This window comes from Vigna umbellata, chromosome 2 (assembly GCF_029865625.1).
Source record: "Vigna umbellata cultivar VRB3 chromosome 2, Vumbellata_1.0, whole genome shotgun sequence".
NCBI lineage: Eukaryota > Viridiplantae > Streptophyta > Magnoliopsida > Fabales > Fabaceae > Vigna > Vigna umbellata.
The window spans coordinates 6366984-6386797 of record NC_142166.1 but is presented as its reverse complement, the minus strand read 5'-3'; the positions used below and the strand labels follow the sequence as shown (position 1 = coordinate 6386797).

General features: G+C 31.6%; 2 protein-coding genes across 2 annotated transcripts; one reads left to right on the top strand and one right to left on the bottom strand.

Annotated features, from left to right (window-relative positions):
* The first annotated feature begins 6220 nt into the window (after positions 1-6220).
* Positions 6221-13980, top strand: LOC124834252 (auxin response factor 19-like). Its single transcript, XM_047308906.2, has 14 exons — positions 6221-6474; positions 6604-7102; positions 7663-7775; positions 7864-7959; positions 8475-8531; positions 8651-8806; positions 8888-8972; positions 9256-9346; positions 9429-9593; positions 9696-9891; positions 10078-10216; positions 10702-12548; positions 12899-13089; positions 13184-13980. The coding sequence occupies exons 2-14, from the start codon at positions 7060-7062 to the stop codon at positions 13362-13364; spliced, it is 3360 nt and encodes a 1119-aa protein (XP_047164862.2). The 5' UTR covers positions 6221-6474; positions 6604-7059; the 3' UTR covers positions 13365-13980.
* Positions 13981-14875: 895 nt separating this feature from the next.
* LOC124834253 (20 kDa chaperonin, chloroplastic-like) lies at positions 14876-17684 on the bottom strand. The gene is made up of 6 exons (XM_047308907.2): positions 17524-17684; positions 17247-17430; positions 16439-16618; positions 16176-16331; positions 15318-15395; positions 14876-15173 (listed from the first exon to the last, which is right to left on the bottom strand). Exons 2-6 carry the CDS (start codon positions 17409-17411, stop codon positions 15003-15005), a joined length of 750 nt encoding a protein of 249 aa, XP_047164863.1. The 5' UTR covers positions 17412-17430; positions 17524-17684; the 3' UTR covers positions 14876-15002.
* Positions 17685-19814: the final 2130 nt, after the last annotated feature.

Sequence of the window (19814 nt, the reverse complement as noted above, 5' to 3'; positions counted from 1 at the left end):
GAAAACAAGTTGAGAGAGAAAAATAAATTCAATAAAAAATATATAGTGGAAAAGAAAATAAGAGAATTAAATAAGAAAAAAAGAAGAAGTTGTGAGCAAAGAGAAAGGAAATATAATTTACAAATATCATATTATATATATATATATATATATATATATATATATATATATATATATATATATTATTTTGTTCGTTTAACAATTTGAGGAAGAGTTTTAGTGGAAAGTTACAACAATCTACTATTTTTGTCTCGATCAACTAACAATGTATGTACGAATTCTAGTTATAAATTGAAAAACTAATTTTTATGGGTATGAGTTTTCTTTATAATTTTTATATTTGAATTAAACATAGCAATTAATAATTAATATAATATGAATTAAATGTAATATTAGTGAGTATTAAAAAGTACTAATTGAGGATTAATATGAAATTTATAGGATCTTGTCTAAGTTGTCTAAGTGATATTATAAAGTGATTTACTTTGAAATATATATATATATATATATATTCTTTTTTTTTTCTATTTGGAGGAGTGATACCATGGAAAATAATTCATTACTCTTATTTTCATCATGGATTTTGAGTTTATGACATTTCTTTGAGTTGAGACAATTTCTAATACATTTTTCTACTACTTAGATATACGGTTTATTTATTATAGCTAGTACAATTTAAATCGACCATTACAAATTTAGTATCAAGTTCAAAATTAACAACCCAATTAAAACTCATTTCAATTTAAACATTTCAAATCAATTATAATATTAACAATTTCACCATTAGTAAAATTAGCAAGACAAATTCAAAATATTCCTTACATGACAATGCTTGTGTTCCAAGAAATAGCAAAACAAGTTGGAAATATATCAAAATTTCTATGAACCCGATGAAATATCAATAAAACAACTAAAACACAAATTAAATGATGAATTAGTTATGAGTGTAACATTTTTTCAATTGATAATATGTGTGAAACATCAAAATAATAAGTTAAAAAATTAAAGTAGGAAGATTGTAGACCAACATGAAATTGTTACAGTTTGATTAGATAGAAATGTTTTAAGTTCAATTAACATCAAGGTAGTATGATGTGTATGTAGAAAAGCGGAAAAAAGGTTTTGAAAAATGAAGAAAGAAGTTAAATAAACAAAATGTAGAGAAAGGACTCTAAAGAATTAAAAAAAGAAATCACGAAAAAAAAGACGAAAAAAAGAGAAAGAAAAAAAAATCAATAAAAGCCTACTAACTTGAGCTTCACACTACGTCATCCAATTTCTAAGTGTAATACATATTATTTTTTAAATGAAATAAAATAATTAATAATATTTAATTACATGCCACATAAAGATTGACCCAGAACGTAAATAATGATTAAGAATACATGTTATTTTTTTCTCATAAAACCTTATTTTTGTCCAAAAAATCTAATTGCTTATAATTATGATTATGGTTGAAGACTATTTCTTGTAAGAATGTGACACTATTAGGAAACAATATATTTATTTCTGATTTGGTTAAATTGGGACGAGGATGTTGTCTAAGTGGTGTTTCTTCGCTTTACTCCTTGTTTCGCTCAACCGATCGTGTATGGGGTGACATGCAGAATACAATTCGACTCTCGAGTCAGAATTTTTCTCTTAGGTCTTTCGTAATTCAATAGTGAGTAAAAGTCATGTTATCTCGAAATTAAACCTTTATTTATAGAGTTTAAAAGAATTTGACCAATTAATTTACCTCTTAATGATCATTAATGCAAAATTTAATCGCTTATCAGTTGCCGTTGTAATATTAACTGTGCATTAATTCTTGTCAACTGTTGTCGGGACTGAGCAGCCGTGAGACACTTTATTGTGCATTAACCGCTTGGTTCTGTTCATCTAGCTTGTCACCGTACTCGATCGATCGGCTATAAACCCATAATAACAATTTCTATGCATGAATTTATTTCATAAAATGTAGTTTTACACTATGTTTGATTTTCGTAGTGTTTGTTCCATAAACTTGAAATACGATAAGAAATGTTTTGGGAAACTGATTTAAGAAACTTAATCTTGCTAGTTACTTGAAAGGTCTTTCAAATTGTGTATTTTAGGTGAAACTTTAAAAAGAATTTTAATTTCTTTAGATAAATAAAAGAGTATAAATCTTAGGGCCGACGAGAGGTATATAAAAAGATAAGAGATGAAATATGAGTTTCTTTGTTATCACAGAGGTTTCTATAAATAGATAAAAAAGAAAAAAATGAACTAAAAAGGTTTTTACGTATGAGCTTAGGATAATGAATTTTATCTCATTTCAAATAAGATGAACTGTTAATTAAATAAAGTTTTATAGTTAGGGATTTTTATTATTTCAAAATTAAATCATATAATATTCATGAATAAAAGGTCAACTAGGGTAAGAAAATTATATTGAACGAACAATAAATTAAAAACGTTAGAAATCGAAAGTTCCTTACATAAAGTCTTTCATTCTATTGTTATACGCAGAAAAAACTCCCTCATTAGTACTAATTTTCTTAATAAAACCATTGATTTTAATATTTTTAGCATAATTAAGGTATAATGATATCTTAAAAAGGAACCAAAACCTTATATACATACATGTGAAGATTTCCTGCTTTTGCGGCTAGTGGGTGTGTCCTAGCGTGTATATAAAAATTCTCCTTTCTTTTTCTTTGCACACTTTTTCTATGAATGAAGAATAAAAAACAATTATTAATGACACAACAAAAGTTGAGGCTTTAGTTTTTGGTTCTTTCTTTAAATATACATGAAATAAGATGAATAAGTAATATTCTATTGCATGGAGAAAATTAAAAAAGATGGAAGAAATGTGGCTATGAATTAACTATTGATGTTAGGACAAGTATTTCCTTAACATATGATTATGATATTCAAAGTTTAGAAGTGTTTGGGCCAAGAGAATCATTGATGTCATGTTTCATAAATGGCTTTTCTAATCTTGTGGGTCCAAGCATCCACAAAGAATCCCAAAAAAAGAGCAATACATCATTAACAAGAAAAATAAATAACAACAAATTTCATCACCCACATTTTTTCAAACATATAGATGGCAACACTACCAAGCACAATAAAAAAAACCTTAGTCGTAATTAGTTGATGAAGGAAGAAAATGCATTAGTATTTTTATCAAAAAATAAAAGAAAAAAGAGGTAGAAATTTACTTACTTTAAACAAATAACTGATTAGTTAGAAATGGTTAGTTAGAAATAGAGATTACTCAGCTGTGATCTCATCGAAATTTCCTGATCGTCAAATAGATTATCAATAAGTTAGATTTCTTAGAAAGAAAAGAGATAGAACTTGAAGAAAGAGTTTTGGAAAGATGATTTGTGTTTTAAGTAATGAGACGAATTTAATAAATTCTATTTATATTAGCTAATTATTTTAACTTTAAAATAATCGATCTTATTATTTTAAAACACTTATCAATTCTAATATTCTATTTTGTGGGTTCTCATAGTTATATATATTAATTTAATCATATTTTTAATATTTATAATTTTTTAATATTCTTTTTGAGAAAAGTATATTGAAACATTCCCTGATAAAAGTCAAACATAGAAATGCTTTGTAAGTACTTAAATGTACAAGCTAGTGAATGTGAAGAAAACTTCTCTATAGAAATTCCACTCTCATAATTTGGAGTGTATTAGAAATTGTGTTGGTGAAATTGAAATTACAGGAAATTTTAGTACATAATCTACATTGATAGTATGTTTATTCTCAGTAATTGGAGAAGCAGATATAGAAAACTGAGAAATAATTGAAAATGAGAAGTTGTAAAATATCCTTCTGTCTATTATTACATTTTCTTTTTTCTTAATCATGATTTTGGATGGAAAGTGCATTTGAAGTTTACAAACAAAAGTAATTAAAATGTTGTTACAAGACAATTTAAAAAAATAATAATTATTACTTTTAAAGAATGTACAATTTAAATAGAATTGTTATTAAAATATTTTAGTCTTGAACTCTTTTTTATGTCTTTTTAAATAATAAGAGATTTAGTTTAATTCCTTTTGCTATTATTTCAATATATACAATTAGGACTTTCATTCTATTTTTCTTTTATTATATATTTTTATTCTTTTATAATATATTTTTATTCTTTTATAATCCAAAATAAAAATGAGCATGCTGTTTGATAATAGAGAGAAATAAAAAATGAAAATGGAAGATAAATAAATTGAAAATAAAAATAAAGAGCAAACAAACTTAGATAATAATTGAAATTAGGTCTCTTCATCTCTTATATTTAAATTCTAGGAGGCCAAGATAATGTCTATAAAATTAGAGATAAATGAATATATAAAAGATTAGTACAAATTTATGTACTTCTAAAATTTACAAATTTTAAACAATAAAAAAAATTGTCAAAAAAATTGCTTTCATAAGTAATTTTAAATCTAACTAATAGGAAGGAAAGAAGAGAGTTTCCACTGTAATATGATCCCTTGCTCAGAGGTACTCAATTATTAACATATTAGATAAAAAAAATTCTAAAACATTTAACAAGAAAATTTTAATTTATTTTATTTTTATATGAGGGTAACTACTGAACAATTAAATTATTTAAATGAATTTAAGTTTTACATTGAACAAAAAAAATTATATAATAAAAAAAATCATAAACTCAATGTCTTTATATTTTAAATTAAAAATGATGTGAATCTTATGTATTTACTGAACTAAAATCACACACACACACACACACATATATATATATATATATATATATATATATATATATATATATATATATATATATATATATATATTTTCCCCTGATAAACTAAAAAAAAAAATAACTCATCAAATAATTGGTAAGAACATTTTTATTGTAAAATCTTACACAAGTTTTGAACTTTAAATTTTACAATTAACTTATCTCTAAAATGACATAATATTTAAAATCTAAAAGTATTAAAATAAAAAAAAAATCTTGAAAACATATATTTTTGTCATTAATCAAATAAAGTATTAATCTTTTTAATATTGTCATTAAAAAATTTAAAATATATTATATAAAAATGAATAAAAAATTTATCTTGATAACATACATTCTTGTCATTAATCAAATAAAATATTAATTGAAATATGAATATTTTTAATACTATCATTAAAAATTTAAAATATATTATATAAATTATAATATGAAGCACAAACTAAATTAAAATATTTACAATAAAAATGTTTAATCATAAATGCACTGATTAAGTTAATGATGATAATAAATAACATGTTTGTTACCAAACTAAATTTACAAATTTATTCTGGTTTAATTAGTATTTTAAAGACTTAAATATATGTTTAGTTATCTCCTAACTTAAATTATAAAGTATTGAGTTGTTGTATATTTTAAAAATAATGTAAAATATCATTATCAATAATCATACACGAAAGTTACATAATATTTGCCAACGAGAAAATTTTATACTACTTTCATAGGTTGAGGAAATACATTATAATTATAATTTAGTTTAAAAACAAAACATAAATTTTCTTTTATATTTTATAATACAGATATAAAAAACATATTTAATCTTATTTTAAATTTGTTTATAGTTTATAATAATTTTAAGAACTTGAACGTAATTCTATCATATGCATAATAAATGATCTTTGCAAGATTTTGAAGAGAGTATTGACTTCATTTAACATAACTTGTGATGTTAATACATGAAACTAGTCAAAATACATTTGATATTATGATTCTAAGTACAATATTTTATAACATGATAAGTTTATTAATTTGTATAGGAACTATTTAAAATCAGCAGTGAATAGGATAAATTTTCAACTCTTAAAATACTATATTCAAGTACTTAATTTTTTCCAATTTACAGTGATGTGACAATAAGATTTGAATCTAAGACTCTATTCAATCACTTTTTTTTTCCTTTGTACAATGATGTAACATTAAGGTTTGAATTTAAGACGTTGAATTAGTAGTATTAGAAAAAGTGTGCAGTGTTGATGTGTGGTTATTGCATAAGAAAAACAACCAAATGCAAGAAATTTCAGTGGAATGTAAGGTGGGTTTGGGACCCAAATTTTAACCATGTGAAGGAATATTGTCTAAAACACGATCATGTCGTGTAATTAAGCAAGGCTAATCTGGTTTGATTTTATTAATTTATATATATATTTTATTAATAATACCCTACTTCTTTAATGAGTTCTTTTAACCATGCCTGTCTGTGATTGATTGCTTTAGTCTATATTTCATGTCGGCCTGTTCGCATAAAGCACCAAAAGAAAAGCTGTCTTCCTTTTGTTCAGCCCCTCTGATTTCCCGGCGACAAGTCAGTTTTCTCCACTTTGGTTCTTCAGACATCACCTTGTTACCTTAATCCACACGAACTGTAGTTCCCATTTCCTCCCTCTCTATTTTGGTTCATTCTCTGGGTTGTTGATGCTGCTGATTAGTCTGGTGCCTAGAAGGTGATTCATTTTGGCTTGTTTTTATGTGGGGATCAGTTTCTGAAGGCCTTTTTGTTTGCTTTGTTTTTCTTCGTTTGATTGCTTGGTGTCACTGTTGAAATGGTTGTTATTCTGTGTTGTGCTTTACAGGTTTTGGCTTCTTGGACACCCTCAGCTTCATTTGGTTTCAGCTGCAAGGTTCTTGGTTTTGGGTTTTGAAGTGTTGGTTCTGGCTGTAGCAGAATTCCATTGAGTCCTTGGATGTTGGCGGAGGGAATTGCAGAAAGGGGAGGCTTTGTGCTGAGGTTCTGCTAGTTTTTGAATTCGAAACTTGTGGAGTTGGAGGCAACTATTAGAAGCATTTCTGGGAAAAAGGGGTGAGCTTTTTGTTGATTCTGCTCGATGTTATTAGGGAACTTTGTGGTAGGTGCCGGAGGGTGTTCTGCATCTTCTTGTTTGCTTCTGGGGAAGTGTTGCTGCTTTTTTTGGACTATGAGTTGGAGTTAGAATTGTTGCTATTGTGGAAGACTTGGCGAACAAGGTTAAATCTTGTTTTAGGAAGAAGAGTGTTGAACTTGTTTGGGGTCATCGCTTTAACAGGTGCTAATGAAGGCTCCTCCAAATGGCTACTTGCCTAATTCCAGCGAAGGTACTTTTTCTCAACCATTACTTGCAGCCTCAGTAAGTATGTTTTCTGTCTCCCCCCTCTATGTGGTAGTGTTGTCCTGTTTCATCAAACACTAACATTGCTTAGGGATTCCGAGGATGATTGCTTTCAAGAAAAATGGTGATTTATATTGTTGAATCAACATAATACCATCGTAGATCGAATAATAAATATGAGTATATCGTACTGAAGGGAAGTTGACATTATTCATCTGAGTTTAAAGTTGATCTTTTGGTTAATTTTCTGGTGTTGCTTTGTTAGCCCTATTCTCCATGAGATGCTTCCTTTTACCTGCGGCCTGAACAAAAGTGATACCTTGGCATATTAATCTATCTTTACTTGCATTTCACCCCTCATTTTTTTCTCACCTTTTACTCTTTTGACCTAAAGATAAACTTTCATGGTTGTAAGCGCCAAATCTGAATGTGCTTGATGTTAATCCTTTGTAACTGAATTTTAAAATTGTGGGAAATCTTCATTTCTTTTGTTGAGTTTTCGTATGTACGGAATAATTGTGATAAAGATATCCGTGCTTGCTACAGGGGAAAGGAAGACCATCAATTCAGAGTTATGGCATGCATGTGCTGGACCATTGGTTTCCTTACCTCCTGTTGGAAGTCTTGTGGTTTACTTTCCTCAAGGACACAGTGAGCAAGTATGTTTCTTATGCCATAATTCTAAGACCATGATATTCTTCATTGTGATTACCGATGAAGCTTCTTTTGACTACTTGTGACTTTTAGGTTGCAGCATCCATGCAAAAGGAGGCTGACTTCGTTCCCAGTTACCCTAACCTTCCATCCAAGTTGATTTGCATGCTTCACAATGTTGCTCTTCACGTAGGTGCACTTTCCTGTTGTTGCAATTTACATGGCAGTATTTCAATAGAGACAAGTTTATAACACATCTTAAAAATTTGAAATTTAAAGACTAGATGCATTCAATCTCCACTGAAATTTATCTTCCTTGAAGGGGCATGTACTAATAATTCACTTTCTTTCACATTTTTGGATCATGGTTAGTCACCAGGGATTTCGGATAAACTAATGTTCATCTTGAAGGAAAAGTGACATTCTGCATGACATGTTTTTTTATAAATTATGTCAATTGTCCTCTACCAAATCTTGGAGTTGAAGACTTTGCAAACTCTGTTTCTTTTTCTTCATTTGCTTAAGATGGTGGATATCATTTGCCACCTCATCCATATATTAGTTATAGACCAACCTGGGTTGATGGCTTGAAGCAACATCATTACAATTTCTCAAGAATTTGATATGATGGCCCTTTATGATTTTTTTTCTTTCGTGAATCTTGCATAATACATATATTGATAATTCTTTCTGTTTTGGATCAGGCTGATCCTGAAACTGATGAGGTCTATGCGCAGATGACTCTTCAACCTGTTACTAAAGTAGGTCAGCTGTGCAATCAGCTAATTTATTGATGTGTATCTGAAATCTATTTTCCACTGTTCCATGACCAATGATATGGAACTCATACAAGACTGTGTTTGATGTAACTGTTGTACAGTATGACAAGGAAGCAATATTGGCATCTGACATGGGTCTCAAACAAAACCAACAACCTACTGAGTTCTTTTGCAAAACTCTTACAGCTAGTGACACAAGCACTCATGGTGGATTTTCTGTGCCTCGAAGAGCTGCAGAGAAAATATTCCCACTTCTGGTGTGTATTTAATATTTTAATTTACCATGAGTTGGAGATTTTATGTGATCTTTTCATGCTGATTAGAAGTGTGTTTGATAGGATTTTTCAATGCAACCTCCAGCTCAGGAGATTGTTGCCAAAGATTTGCATGACAGTACTTGGACATTTAGACATATCTATCGAGGTATAGCAACTCTTACCATCCTTCATTGTCTTCATCCTTCGTTATAGTATATAATTTTTTCTCTTTTTTGTATGCCTCATTGATTCCCCAACAGGATTCATTGTTCTCTAAAACACAAAGATGCAACATCATTTAGCTTAAACTAAACTTATCCCAGAAAAATTCCAGGATTATCAACATTGGGATTGTATAATAAGTTTGACCAGATTATGATCATAAAACTTAAGCATGATTTGATGATTTACATGGTTGGATGCTAAAATTTCTAGAACATCGGTTACAGGACAACCAAAGAGGCATCTATTGACTACGGGTTGGAGTGTCTTTGTTAGCACAAAAAGGCTGTTTGCTGGAGATTCAGTTCTTTTTATCAGGTTAGACATAAAAAATTTTATTTGAAACTTTTGGAATAACATTCACCCTATTGCTGAGTCAATTAATTTTGGTTATATTCAGGGATGAAAAACAACAACTTCTTTTAGGTATAAAAAGAGCTAACAGACAGCAGCCAGCACTATCTTCATCAGTAATATCCAGTGACAGCATGCACATTGGGATTCTTGCTGCCGCAGCTCATGCTGCTTCAAATAACAGTCCATTTACTATTTTCTATAATCCAAGGTGCTATATATATTTGGCATATATTTAATATTATTTTATTACATGGAATGCATCCATTGAATATTTGTGACAGCCTCTTATAGACATCTGTCAATTTTACAGGGCCAGCCCCTCTGAATTTGTAATTCCATTGGCCAAGTATAATAAAGCTCTCTTCAATCAAGCTTCCCTTGGAATGAGATTCAGAATGATGTTTGAGACCGAGGAGTCAGGGGTACGCAGACATATGGGTACAATCACTGGGATCAGTGACTTGGATCCTGTCAGATGGAAGCATTCTCAGTGGCGCAATCTTCAGGTATCATCATAAGAGATGCATTATTTGTATAGCTGAAATAGGAAAAGGTAAATCAAATTGATCTAAAACATGCATTTAATGTCCTATAATCTACATGTACATGAGCATGTGCATAACTCTTTAATGTAAAATACTGAACCTACTGTAGCTTCTTGAGAGAGGGAGTCATGTTTTGAATTTTGATAGGTTGGATGGGATGAATCAACAGCTGGTGAGCGCCCAAGCAGAGTTTCACTTTGGGATATTGAACCAGTAGTGACTCCTTTCTACATTTGTCCTCCTCCATTCTTTAGGCCGAAGTTTCCCAAGCAACCAGGAATGCCAGGTAGCAAGAGTACTCACCACAACAATTTTAAATTTTATTCAGAAATTTCTCATTGCTTCCATTGATTATCAAGTTTGTCGCCTGTCAAAAAGTGTCTTCGTTTGTTTTTTTGCTCTGACAAACTCTAATATATATTTTCACTTCAATACAAAATTCATGTGTGAAAAATCAATTCTGGCATATTATGATAAAAATGATGAATTTGAATGTAAATATGTGATAGAAGTTAATAATAATTCATGTCACTAGCTGTTAGTTCCATTTTACTATTCTTAGAATCTAATGTTCTTAATCGGTCATCTACTCATTATTAAATGAAATCGAGTTGCTTCTATGAAGAAAGTATAATCTCACATCTAATAGCTTTATTGAAGAGTAACATTCAGAAAATCTTTATGCTTTTTTCCTCTTCTTTTCTTATCACTGGCAGTCGTCTATAGATTGATTGTAACTGATGATATTTGCTTGCTTATTTGATTTTGCAGATGATGATTCTGATATAGAAAATGCTTTCAAGAGAGCTATGCCCTGGCTTGGAGATGACCTTGGAATGAAGGATGCTTCAAGTTCAATCTTCCCAGGTTTGAGTTTGGTGCAATGGATGAGCATGCAGCAAAATAATCAGTTCTCCGCTGCCCAATCTGGATTTATGCCCCCATCCATGCTTTCATCCAATGCACTGCATGGTAACATTCCCACTGATGATCCATCCAAATTATTGAACTTTCAAGCTCCTGTCCTCTCTGCACCAAATCTACAATTTAACAAACCTAATTTACCAAACCAAGTCAACCAATTGCAACAACCCCAAACGTCGTGGCCTCCGCAGCATCAACAACAGCAGAAGGTGCAGTCATTGATGCCAACAACCTTAAACCCGCTCCAACAGCAGCAACAGAGGCAACAACAGCTGCCTGTACTGCAAAACCTGTCACAACCACAGCAACAACAGCCCCAAATGCCTCAACAGAGACCACAACAGCCACAGCAACAACAGTCATGTCAACAGACCATCATGAATAATGAGGCAGTTTCTTCTAACCAGATTCAAAATCAGTGTGTGCAGCAACCAGTGACATACTCCCAGCTTCAGCAACAGCAATTACTCTCAGGAAATATCCCACCCCAACAAAGTTTTCAATCACCCAATAAGAATGCATTGCTGATGACATCCTTACCGCAAGATTCTCAGTTTCAACAAATTGACCAGCAAGCTAGTCTCTTACAGAGGCAGCAGCAACAGACACAGTTGCAATCATCTCCATTGCAGTTATTGCAACAAAGCATGTCACAGAGGACGCCACAGCAACCACAAATGACACAAATGTCACAGCAAAACAGCTCAGAGCAACAACCACAGTTGCAGTTGCTACAGAAATTGCAGCAACAACAACAGCAACAACAACAGCAACAACAGAAACAGCAACAACTCCTTTCCACTTCTAGCCCCCTTTTGCAGTCTCATCTTCTACAGCAACAAAATACTCATCAACAAAACCAGCAATTACCGCAGCTGCCTCTATCACAGTGTCACCAGCCTCAACAGCTTGGCAACAATGCTTTCTCAATGGAGAAGCTTTTCAATGGCAACAACTACTCTTCTTCGGCTTTGATGCAAACACAGCAGTTTCCTATGAACCAATCCCAAAATACACAGAAATCATTAACTAATACTAGAGCTCCTTCAACACTTACAGATGGAGATGCCCCATCATGCTCAACTTCACCGTCTACTAATAACTGCCAGATATCTCCTTCAAATCTGATTAAAAGAAATCAACAGTTACCAACCACATTAGGAGGACCTTCGGTAGTTGAACCCACTAATCATTTGATACAGGAGCTTCATAGAAAGTCTGAGATGCAGATCAAACACGAATTACCCTGTGTAAGAGGACCTGACCAGCTGAAGTGCAAAGGGACAATTGCTGATCAGATGGAAGCTTCTTCTGGAACATCTTACTCTATCGATCCTAATAATATCCACCAGAACTTCCCACTTCCCAGTTTCTGCATGGATGGTGATGTCCAATCGCACCCAAGAAATAATCTTCCATTTACCTCTAATCTTGATGGATTAACACCTGATACTTTGCTCTCAAGAGGGTATGATTCTCAAAAAGATCTTCAAAACTTGCTGTCCAATTATGGTGGTGCTCCAAGAGACATTGAAACTGAGCTTTCCACTGCTGCCATTAGTTCACAGCCATTTGGGGTGCCAGACATGCCTTTTAAGCCTGGATGCTCCAGTGACATTGCCATCAATGACCCTGGGGTTTTGAATAACGGCTTGTGGGCTAGTCAGACTCAAAGAATGAGAACATATACTAAGGTTTGTCATTTACTTGTTCAAAAATCTATACACCTATTATATTTGCTTAACACATACGGTGTCTTAATGTTTAATGAAACAGAAATAGGGATGTCATGCAATTTTTAAATAGTACAAGTCAAACATCATTTTGTTATCTATATTTTACTGGCTCATGTGAATTGTTTATGACCAGTACATTTCCTATATATTTTTATTGATATTGTCTAATATTCTTAGTTCAACTCGTTAACCTAAGTCAACGCTCTCAGTTTCCTACCCACTCAAATGCTTTAGCCTGGATTACTTGTGTTTAAATACATTATTTGGATAATATTCAAATGCTTGATACTGTTTCACATATTTTGAAGGTTCAAAAATGTGGCTCTGTTGGAAGATGTATCGATGTTACCCGTTACAAGGGGTATGATGAACTCCGGCATGATTTGGCTAGGATGTTTGGAATTGAAGGGCAGCTAGAAGATCCTCAAAGGACAGAGTGGAAACTAGTCTACGTAGATCATGAAAACGACATTCTTCTTGTTGGTGATGACCCTTGGGAGTAAGTAGTCATCAATTCCTAGTTGTTCATAGTCCCTAATGTTTCATCCATTCAGATTTTTTTTTCTTAGTCTAAAACTTGCAATTCCTTGCAGAGAATTTGTAAGCTGTGTCCAGAGCATAAAGATATTGTCATCTGCTGAGGTACAGCAAATGAGCTTAGATGGAGATTTAGGACATGTTCCAGTTCCCAATCAAGCTTGTAGTGGAACAGATAATGGCAATGCATGGAGGGGACAGTATGATGATAACTCTGCAGCCTCGTTTAACCGATAAGGATGTCTAGTATTGACATTTTGGAGCAGTCATCAACTTGTATATTTTGAGAGATGGAAGAAGACTAACATAACCCATAAAATTTCTTGTTGGTGTTTCTATATATCACCAGTGGAAAGGAGATAAATTCATTGCACGGGATGCAGTTGATGGGTAGTGTAGAGCAGGTTGATACATAGAGGCATCCGGTTCAATGTCAATGCAATGTTTTGAATGGTGAGAGAGAAGTTTAGATACCTGGATGTACCAAGACCAGATTCCTTTTCCAGAAAGATGCAGATTCTATCTTTTGAACTGCTTTTCTTTTGGCTGCTAGCGCAAGCTTAGGATTTTTATCCTTTTTCTCGAGGTACAGCCATATAGGTCAGCTGGTGTATAATATATATGATTGTATTGTTCTTCTATAAAAGTGTTTTACTTACAGTTCCGTAAATCTGGTGATCCTTAAAGTTAGATGAAGAAATTAGGTAACCAAGTGATGATAGGGAGAGTAAACAATACATGCCAAATTGTCAATGCTAGCTTTTGTACAAGTGCCGACGTTGTTTTCAAGATGGGAATTATGAAGTTTGGTTATGATAAAAAAAGAAAGTCATCATTTATTCACTTATTTGGACTTCTGGGTATAATGTGCTTTAAATTTCCAGGAATTGTCATAGGCACAATGATTTGTTTATAATCTTATGTGTACTTGATAAATATGGTAATAAAGTCGAATAAAATTTCTACATATATGCTAAATATATCGTATATTTTCAATTATCAAATCATATTTTCAACATTACAAAATCTCTATTTACTGCATAATAAGATTATATCTTCAATAATCACTCATAACTTAACATTTTCTCTCAAGATGGATGTGTTATAGGTTAGACTTGTTTAAGAGCACTTGCTCTCACAATTTATAGGTGTTTAGTTTATTAATGGTGGATTGAATTTGATACAATATAAAGGGAGAATTGATTTTGTAAATAAGCTTAATGCTGGGTATTCTCTAATAATTGGAGCTTAGTGAAGATTTGTCGCAACCTTTTAATTTCATTTGCAGTTGCCATGACACTATTTTATTTTAGCAAGTGTGTTATGTTTCTCTGGAGCATTTCTTCATGTATTTTCGTAAAACATTTTTCTTTTTTTTTCTTTTATTTGTACCTTATCTCTTTTTATCTTTTTCTTTAACACTCTATTTCACTTCTGATCTAATATGATTTGAGAGAACAGTTATAACACATTACTGACTCAATTATTGTGAGAACATACTAGTAAAACTAAAACGGTTCAAATTGAGATTTCATCAATTTAAAATAGATGCGTTTATTTTACAATCCATTAAATTAAAATATCAACTATCATAATATCAATGTTAAATACGTTCAATGTCAATGTCCCATAAAACAAAGATGCTGACAAGTAACCTACAAATTAGTCCATTTTAATTAACTCATAAATCCCTATTCCTTTATCTTCACATCAATTAACAAAATGTTCCAAGATATTGCAGAAGACGATTCAAAATCCAAGGCATATTGTCTAGCAATAAACTATATTTTTCAATCGTCATTACAATTAAAAAAAATCCACTTTCCTCAAGATGGACACGAAAAATTGAAGTTACAAAAACCAGACATATTGTTCCTAGGAGAGGACAGCCATGACATCTGAGACCCTCAAGGTAATATAGTCACCATCTTTTCCCTTGAAGTCATTTCCAGCATATTTGGAGTACAATACTGTGTTCCCCGGTGTCACGGACAACGGTTTTCTGTTGCCTTCCTCGTCCAATTGCCCTGGACCAACTGCTATCACCTGTAACATACCAAGTATTGGGAAAACATTATTCGCTATTAAGATCCTTGATCAAGTAATAAGCATAATCCTATTAAACAGTGATATAACTAGAATATCTTTTCAGATAGAAGAAGACTGATAGGATATTATAAGAATGCATACTGTTCCAATAGAAGGCTTCTCCTTGGTTGCCTCGGTAAGTAATAAACCACCAGCAGTTTTTTCCTCGGCTTCAGCAACCTGCATTCAATATTTAATCAATCAGAGGGTACATACATTTGATATGCATTTCATGCAGCAATTCAACTCCTTAAATATGATTGATATACATTTGATTTCAGGAGGTTGCATGCAGGCCACATATTTAGATATGCTAATACTAACCAATATAACAGCTATTCTGAAAATCCAAATTAAAAAGACAATTCTACAACATAGGCATTACCAACATAAATCACTACCTATTGCCTGCAAGTGGAACTTAAATTAATCTGTCCCTTCTTGAGCATCATTCATAAAGAAGACAACTACTATTTCTGGTTCAAGAAACGATAATTCCTACATTTCTATCTTAGACATACTTCAATGTTTCATTTGGCTATCATGGTTTTCATATGCGATCCATTACCGTTATGGCTATTCACAATATCCGCATAACAACAGTAATTGCAGCAGAATCAATCTTGTTTGCCAGTGTCAAATATCACAACGAAACCCTACCCCAATTTAGAAACATGTTGGCAATATTAGATGTTTCATAACCTTTTGTTTAAAGGTTTGGATATATCAATACAGATGTATGAAAAAAATGCAAAACATAGATACCTCCCAAGGGACCACAGTGCCCCTTTAGATGCTGCTCTATTACGTATAAGAAGATTAACAAAACTTAACATCTGAGCAGAACCTAAAAATATCAAGAGAACTATATTATAGGATTAAGAACATGGTCGCCAAATGATCTAGTATCACTTCCACCTAAAGATCCAAACACTGGAATAAGCAAAGGAAAGGAAATACCTTTATGAGGACTCTATCATTCAAGGGTTTAAGTTCCTTGATGTCATCAGTTTCAAGGATACCGACAATGTCATCATCCTTCACAATAAGATGCTTTGTACCATTGAATTCTACCTCGGTACCAGCATATTTCGAATACACAACTTGCGCACCAGTCTGTATAAAGACAACACGCATCACTGAGAGCCAACCTCACTACTTTCCCAGAAAATTAAACACAGACCACTAAAGGTTAAAAGACTCTAACATAGCAGCAACATTACCTTCACACTAACATCTACTTTTGACTTCCCAACTGTCTTTCCTTCACCAACAGCAACCACCTCACCCCCTTGAGGCTTAGTTTGAGCGGTTGAGGGAAGCAAAATCCCACCGTCAGTTTTCTCTTCTGCTTCCTTAACTTTTATCAGTACTCTGTCACCCAGAGGCTTAATTGCGGTGTACTGCACAACAAACCAACAGTTACATGAAGCTATTGGATTATCAAAGCACAAACTTTTCATTCAATAAACCAAAATTGTTGAAATATGCCCTGTACTTCAAAATCATCAATCATCAATTATATAACATTTCGTTCCATAACTAAATTACAAGACAATCCAAAATAAAATAAAAGCCAAGAGAAAATACTAAATATTTGGTACAGCATTGTTCAACAACGTGGAACAAACAAAAAAGGAGGAATTTTCATTTTGAGTTAATATTCTCTAATTAAAGAAGATTACTAAAATTAATTAATTATACAAGTATTATAGAAGAATAAATAAATATAGAAATCAAATAAGTTTGTTTCATACTAGTTCCTCTTAATAATACATATTACTTTATGAATAAACTAATCTTAACTTTCAGAAGAGTTCCTTGTATTTCTAGCTAACATTATTTTCTCCTTTCTGGAAATGGATAGATAAACCTATCCAAACATACATTAATAATCTCTAATTCATCTATATTAAGTATACTCTCGCTTCACCGCTAAGAATTCAGCACATAAAAAAAACAACCTATAAATAATTCATCTTTTTCATATACAAAAGTAAGAGTTAAAAGAATATATATACATACACACACCTTAGGGGCAACAACAGTGGCAGCTTTAACGACCAACCCCCTGAAGGACCTCTGGGGAAGATTGCCAATCCTCACACGGCCCATCTGAAATGTCGAAGGTCGAAGCCTTTCCAACGACGTCGTAGAGACTGATGACGCTATTGCTGTGAGCTGAGTGCTGGCCATTGAGTGGAACTTACTTACACTGCACAAACCAAATTCATCAAGGAAAAGGCAAACAATTTTTGAGTTTTGCGAGCAAAGAATAATATTGCGAGAAGAGAGTGGAATTATCTACCTTAGTAGAGGCGAAGAAGAGAGGTTTGGAAGGAAGAGAAGGGGCGTTAAAAGCTGAAATGAAGATAATAAAACCCTAAATAGAGATAGGGGTTTTATCTGATGATAATGGACCCTTCTAGAACCAACTAGTGTGAGTCTGCACTCGTGAGCATAGGATAATGTGAGCCTGTTCCGAACCAACCTTCTTCATAACTAGTTTTTGAAAAACTAAAATAAATTTATGAAAATATAATTAAAAATTTAATATAAATATTTCATTTTATAAAATTAAATAATAATATTTTATTATATTTATTGTAACAATATATCATAAATTATTATCAATATTTATTATAAAATTAAATTAAATAATTTTTATAATTTTATTATATAAAGCTTTTGTTTACTTGTATATAGTTTTATAATTAAAAAAATTAAATTTAAAAAACGATGTTAAAGTTAAAGACCCTGTCACTTATATACTTATATGGTAAAATTAATACAATAATTATTTCAATCTTAAAATACTTTTATTTATTTATAAGGTAAAAATAAAAAATAAATATAAAAAAAATAAAAATCATCTATACATATATATAGAAAATTATGAAATTAAATATAAATAATTTTATTGTAAATAGTTTTTATTTATTTTATAAGTAATTTTAAAATTAAAAAATGACTAAATTTAAAAAAAATGTCAAATTAAAAAATGGTTAAACTAAAGAAACGATAAAACTGAAAAAATAATTATTTTAATTTTAAAAAATATATTTAAAAGATAAATTTAGAAAATAAATAGTGTATAGAGTTGATATATGTTTTAAAATAATGAGATTGAATATTTTAGTTTTAAAATAATTTAATAATAGAAATTGAACTTCTTAAATTCGTTTTATTACTTAAAATACAAAATATCTCTCAAACTTGTTTCTTGAGTTTTTCTACACTCTCTCTAAGAAATATAACTTCTGAACAATCTATTTGACGATCAAGGTGTGACTAGGAGATCACTAGAGTGTGTTCTCCAACATCTACCGATCAATTTTTTAGTTTAGAACAAGTAATTGTTTGGACTCCTTTTTCCTTTTCGCTTTTAGTTTGAGATCTTGTCTCAAAATTTTTTGGTCGCATGTGTTATCTACCTCTCTTTCTTAGTTCTTTATTGATCAAAGGTTTTAAGAACTCTCTTTAATCACTTTTTTGTGTTCTATAGGCATTTTTAGGATTCCTTGAGCTCTAAGCAAGGGTTTTAGCGTGTATAGAGCTCAGTAGTTTCGATGTAAGGTAATGGAATCTAGTTTTTGTCTTTAAATTGGATTATAATGTATAAAGTTGTGACTGCTAATATGTATGTTATTGTATGTTGTTGGCTATGTATAAAATGATCATTTTGGTCTTAATTGTGTTTGATTGAGAATAATGAATGGTATGATGCTTGATTTTGTGTGTGAATTCTATGTGAACTTAGAGTTGTAATATCCCAAAAATATAATATTAAACTATAAGGAAGTATCACATAATCAATATAATAGGTCAGTTAACATGCAAAAATATAAGTTAATTTACAATCATCTATCATAACCATAAAAGCAAGCTTTATATACAACCAGCTAGAACAAAACTATATACATCTACTAGCTTGAAGAAAACTACACATCCATTGATCCTCCCTCCAAGGCTTGCTCGATAAACACCTCATCACCCTCTGCTCACACCCACCGGATGATCATAGCTAAGACAATAACAAAGAAACCTAACAACAAAACACAAACAAAATGGTAAGCTAAAGATACAAAAACAATTCATATTACACTTAAACATTTCATACATGACGCATATATCACATGAAATTAAACAAAACATCTTGAACATACAAGGACCTAGATTGGACTATTTGGATTTAGTATGAATGTCGAGCTATGGCGGGTTATGCACTTGTGGTGACCTCTACTGCTTTGCAAAACCATTGTCAATGGGTTTTACCCTAACACACTTATAAGGTTAGTCTATAACACGTCTTAGTCCATACTAGAAGCACCTAGATTAAGACCTCATGTTACTCTCATCACATGTGTCAATCTTCTCTATTTAAGAATAAATGACCATTAGATTGTTAAGATAACCCCCAAGACTGAGCTACTTGCATTCATAATAACAATGCTTGTCCTCATTGGGTTTTCTCCTTCATCCATGGTGGTTTTTCCCCTTTTGGGGTTGAAGAGGACGTTGGGTTGCATATTGAAGGTGCTAAGGCGCAGGGGAGACGCAATTGGAGCATGGAGTAACTGCCAAGAACCTTGGGAGAGG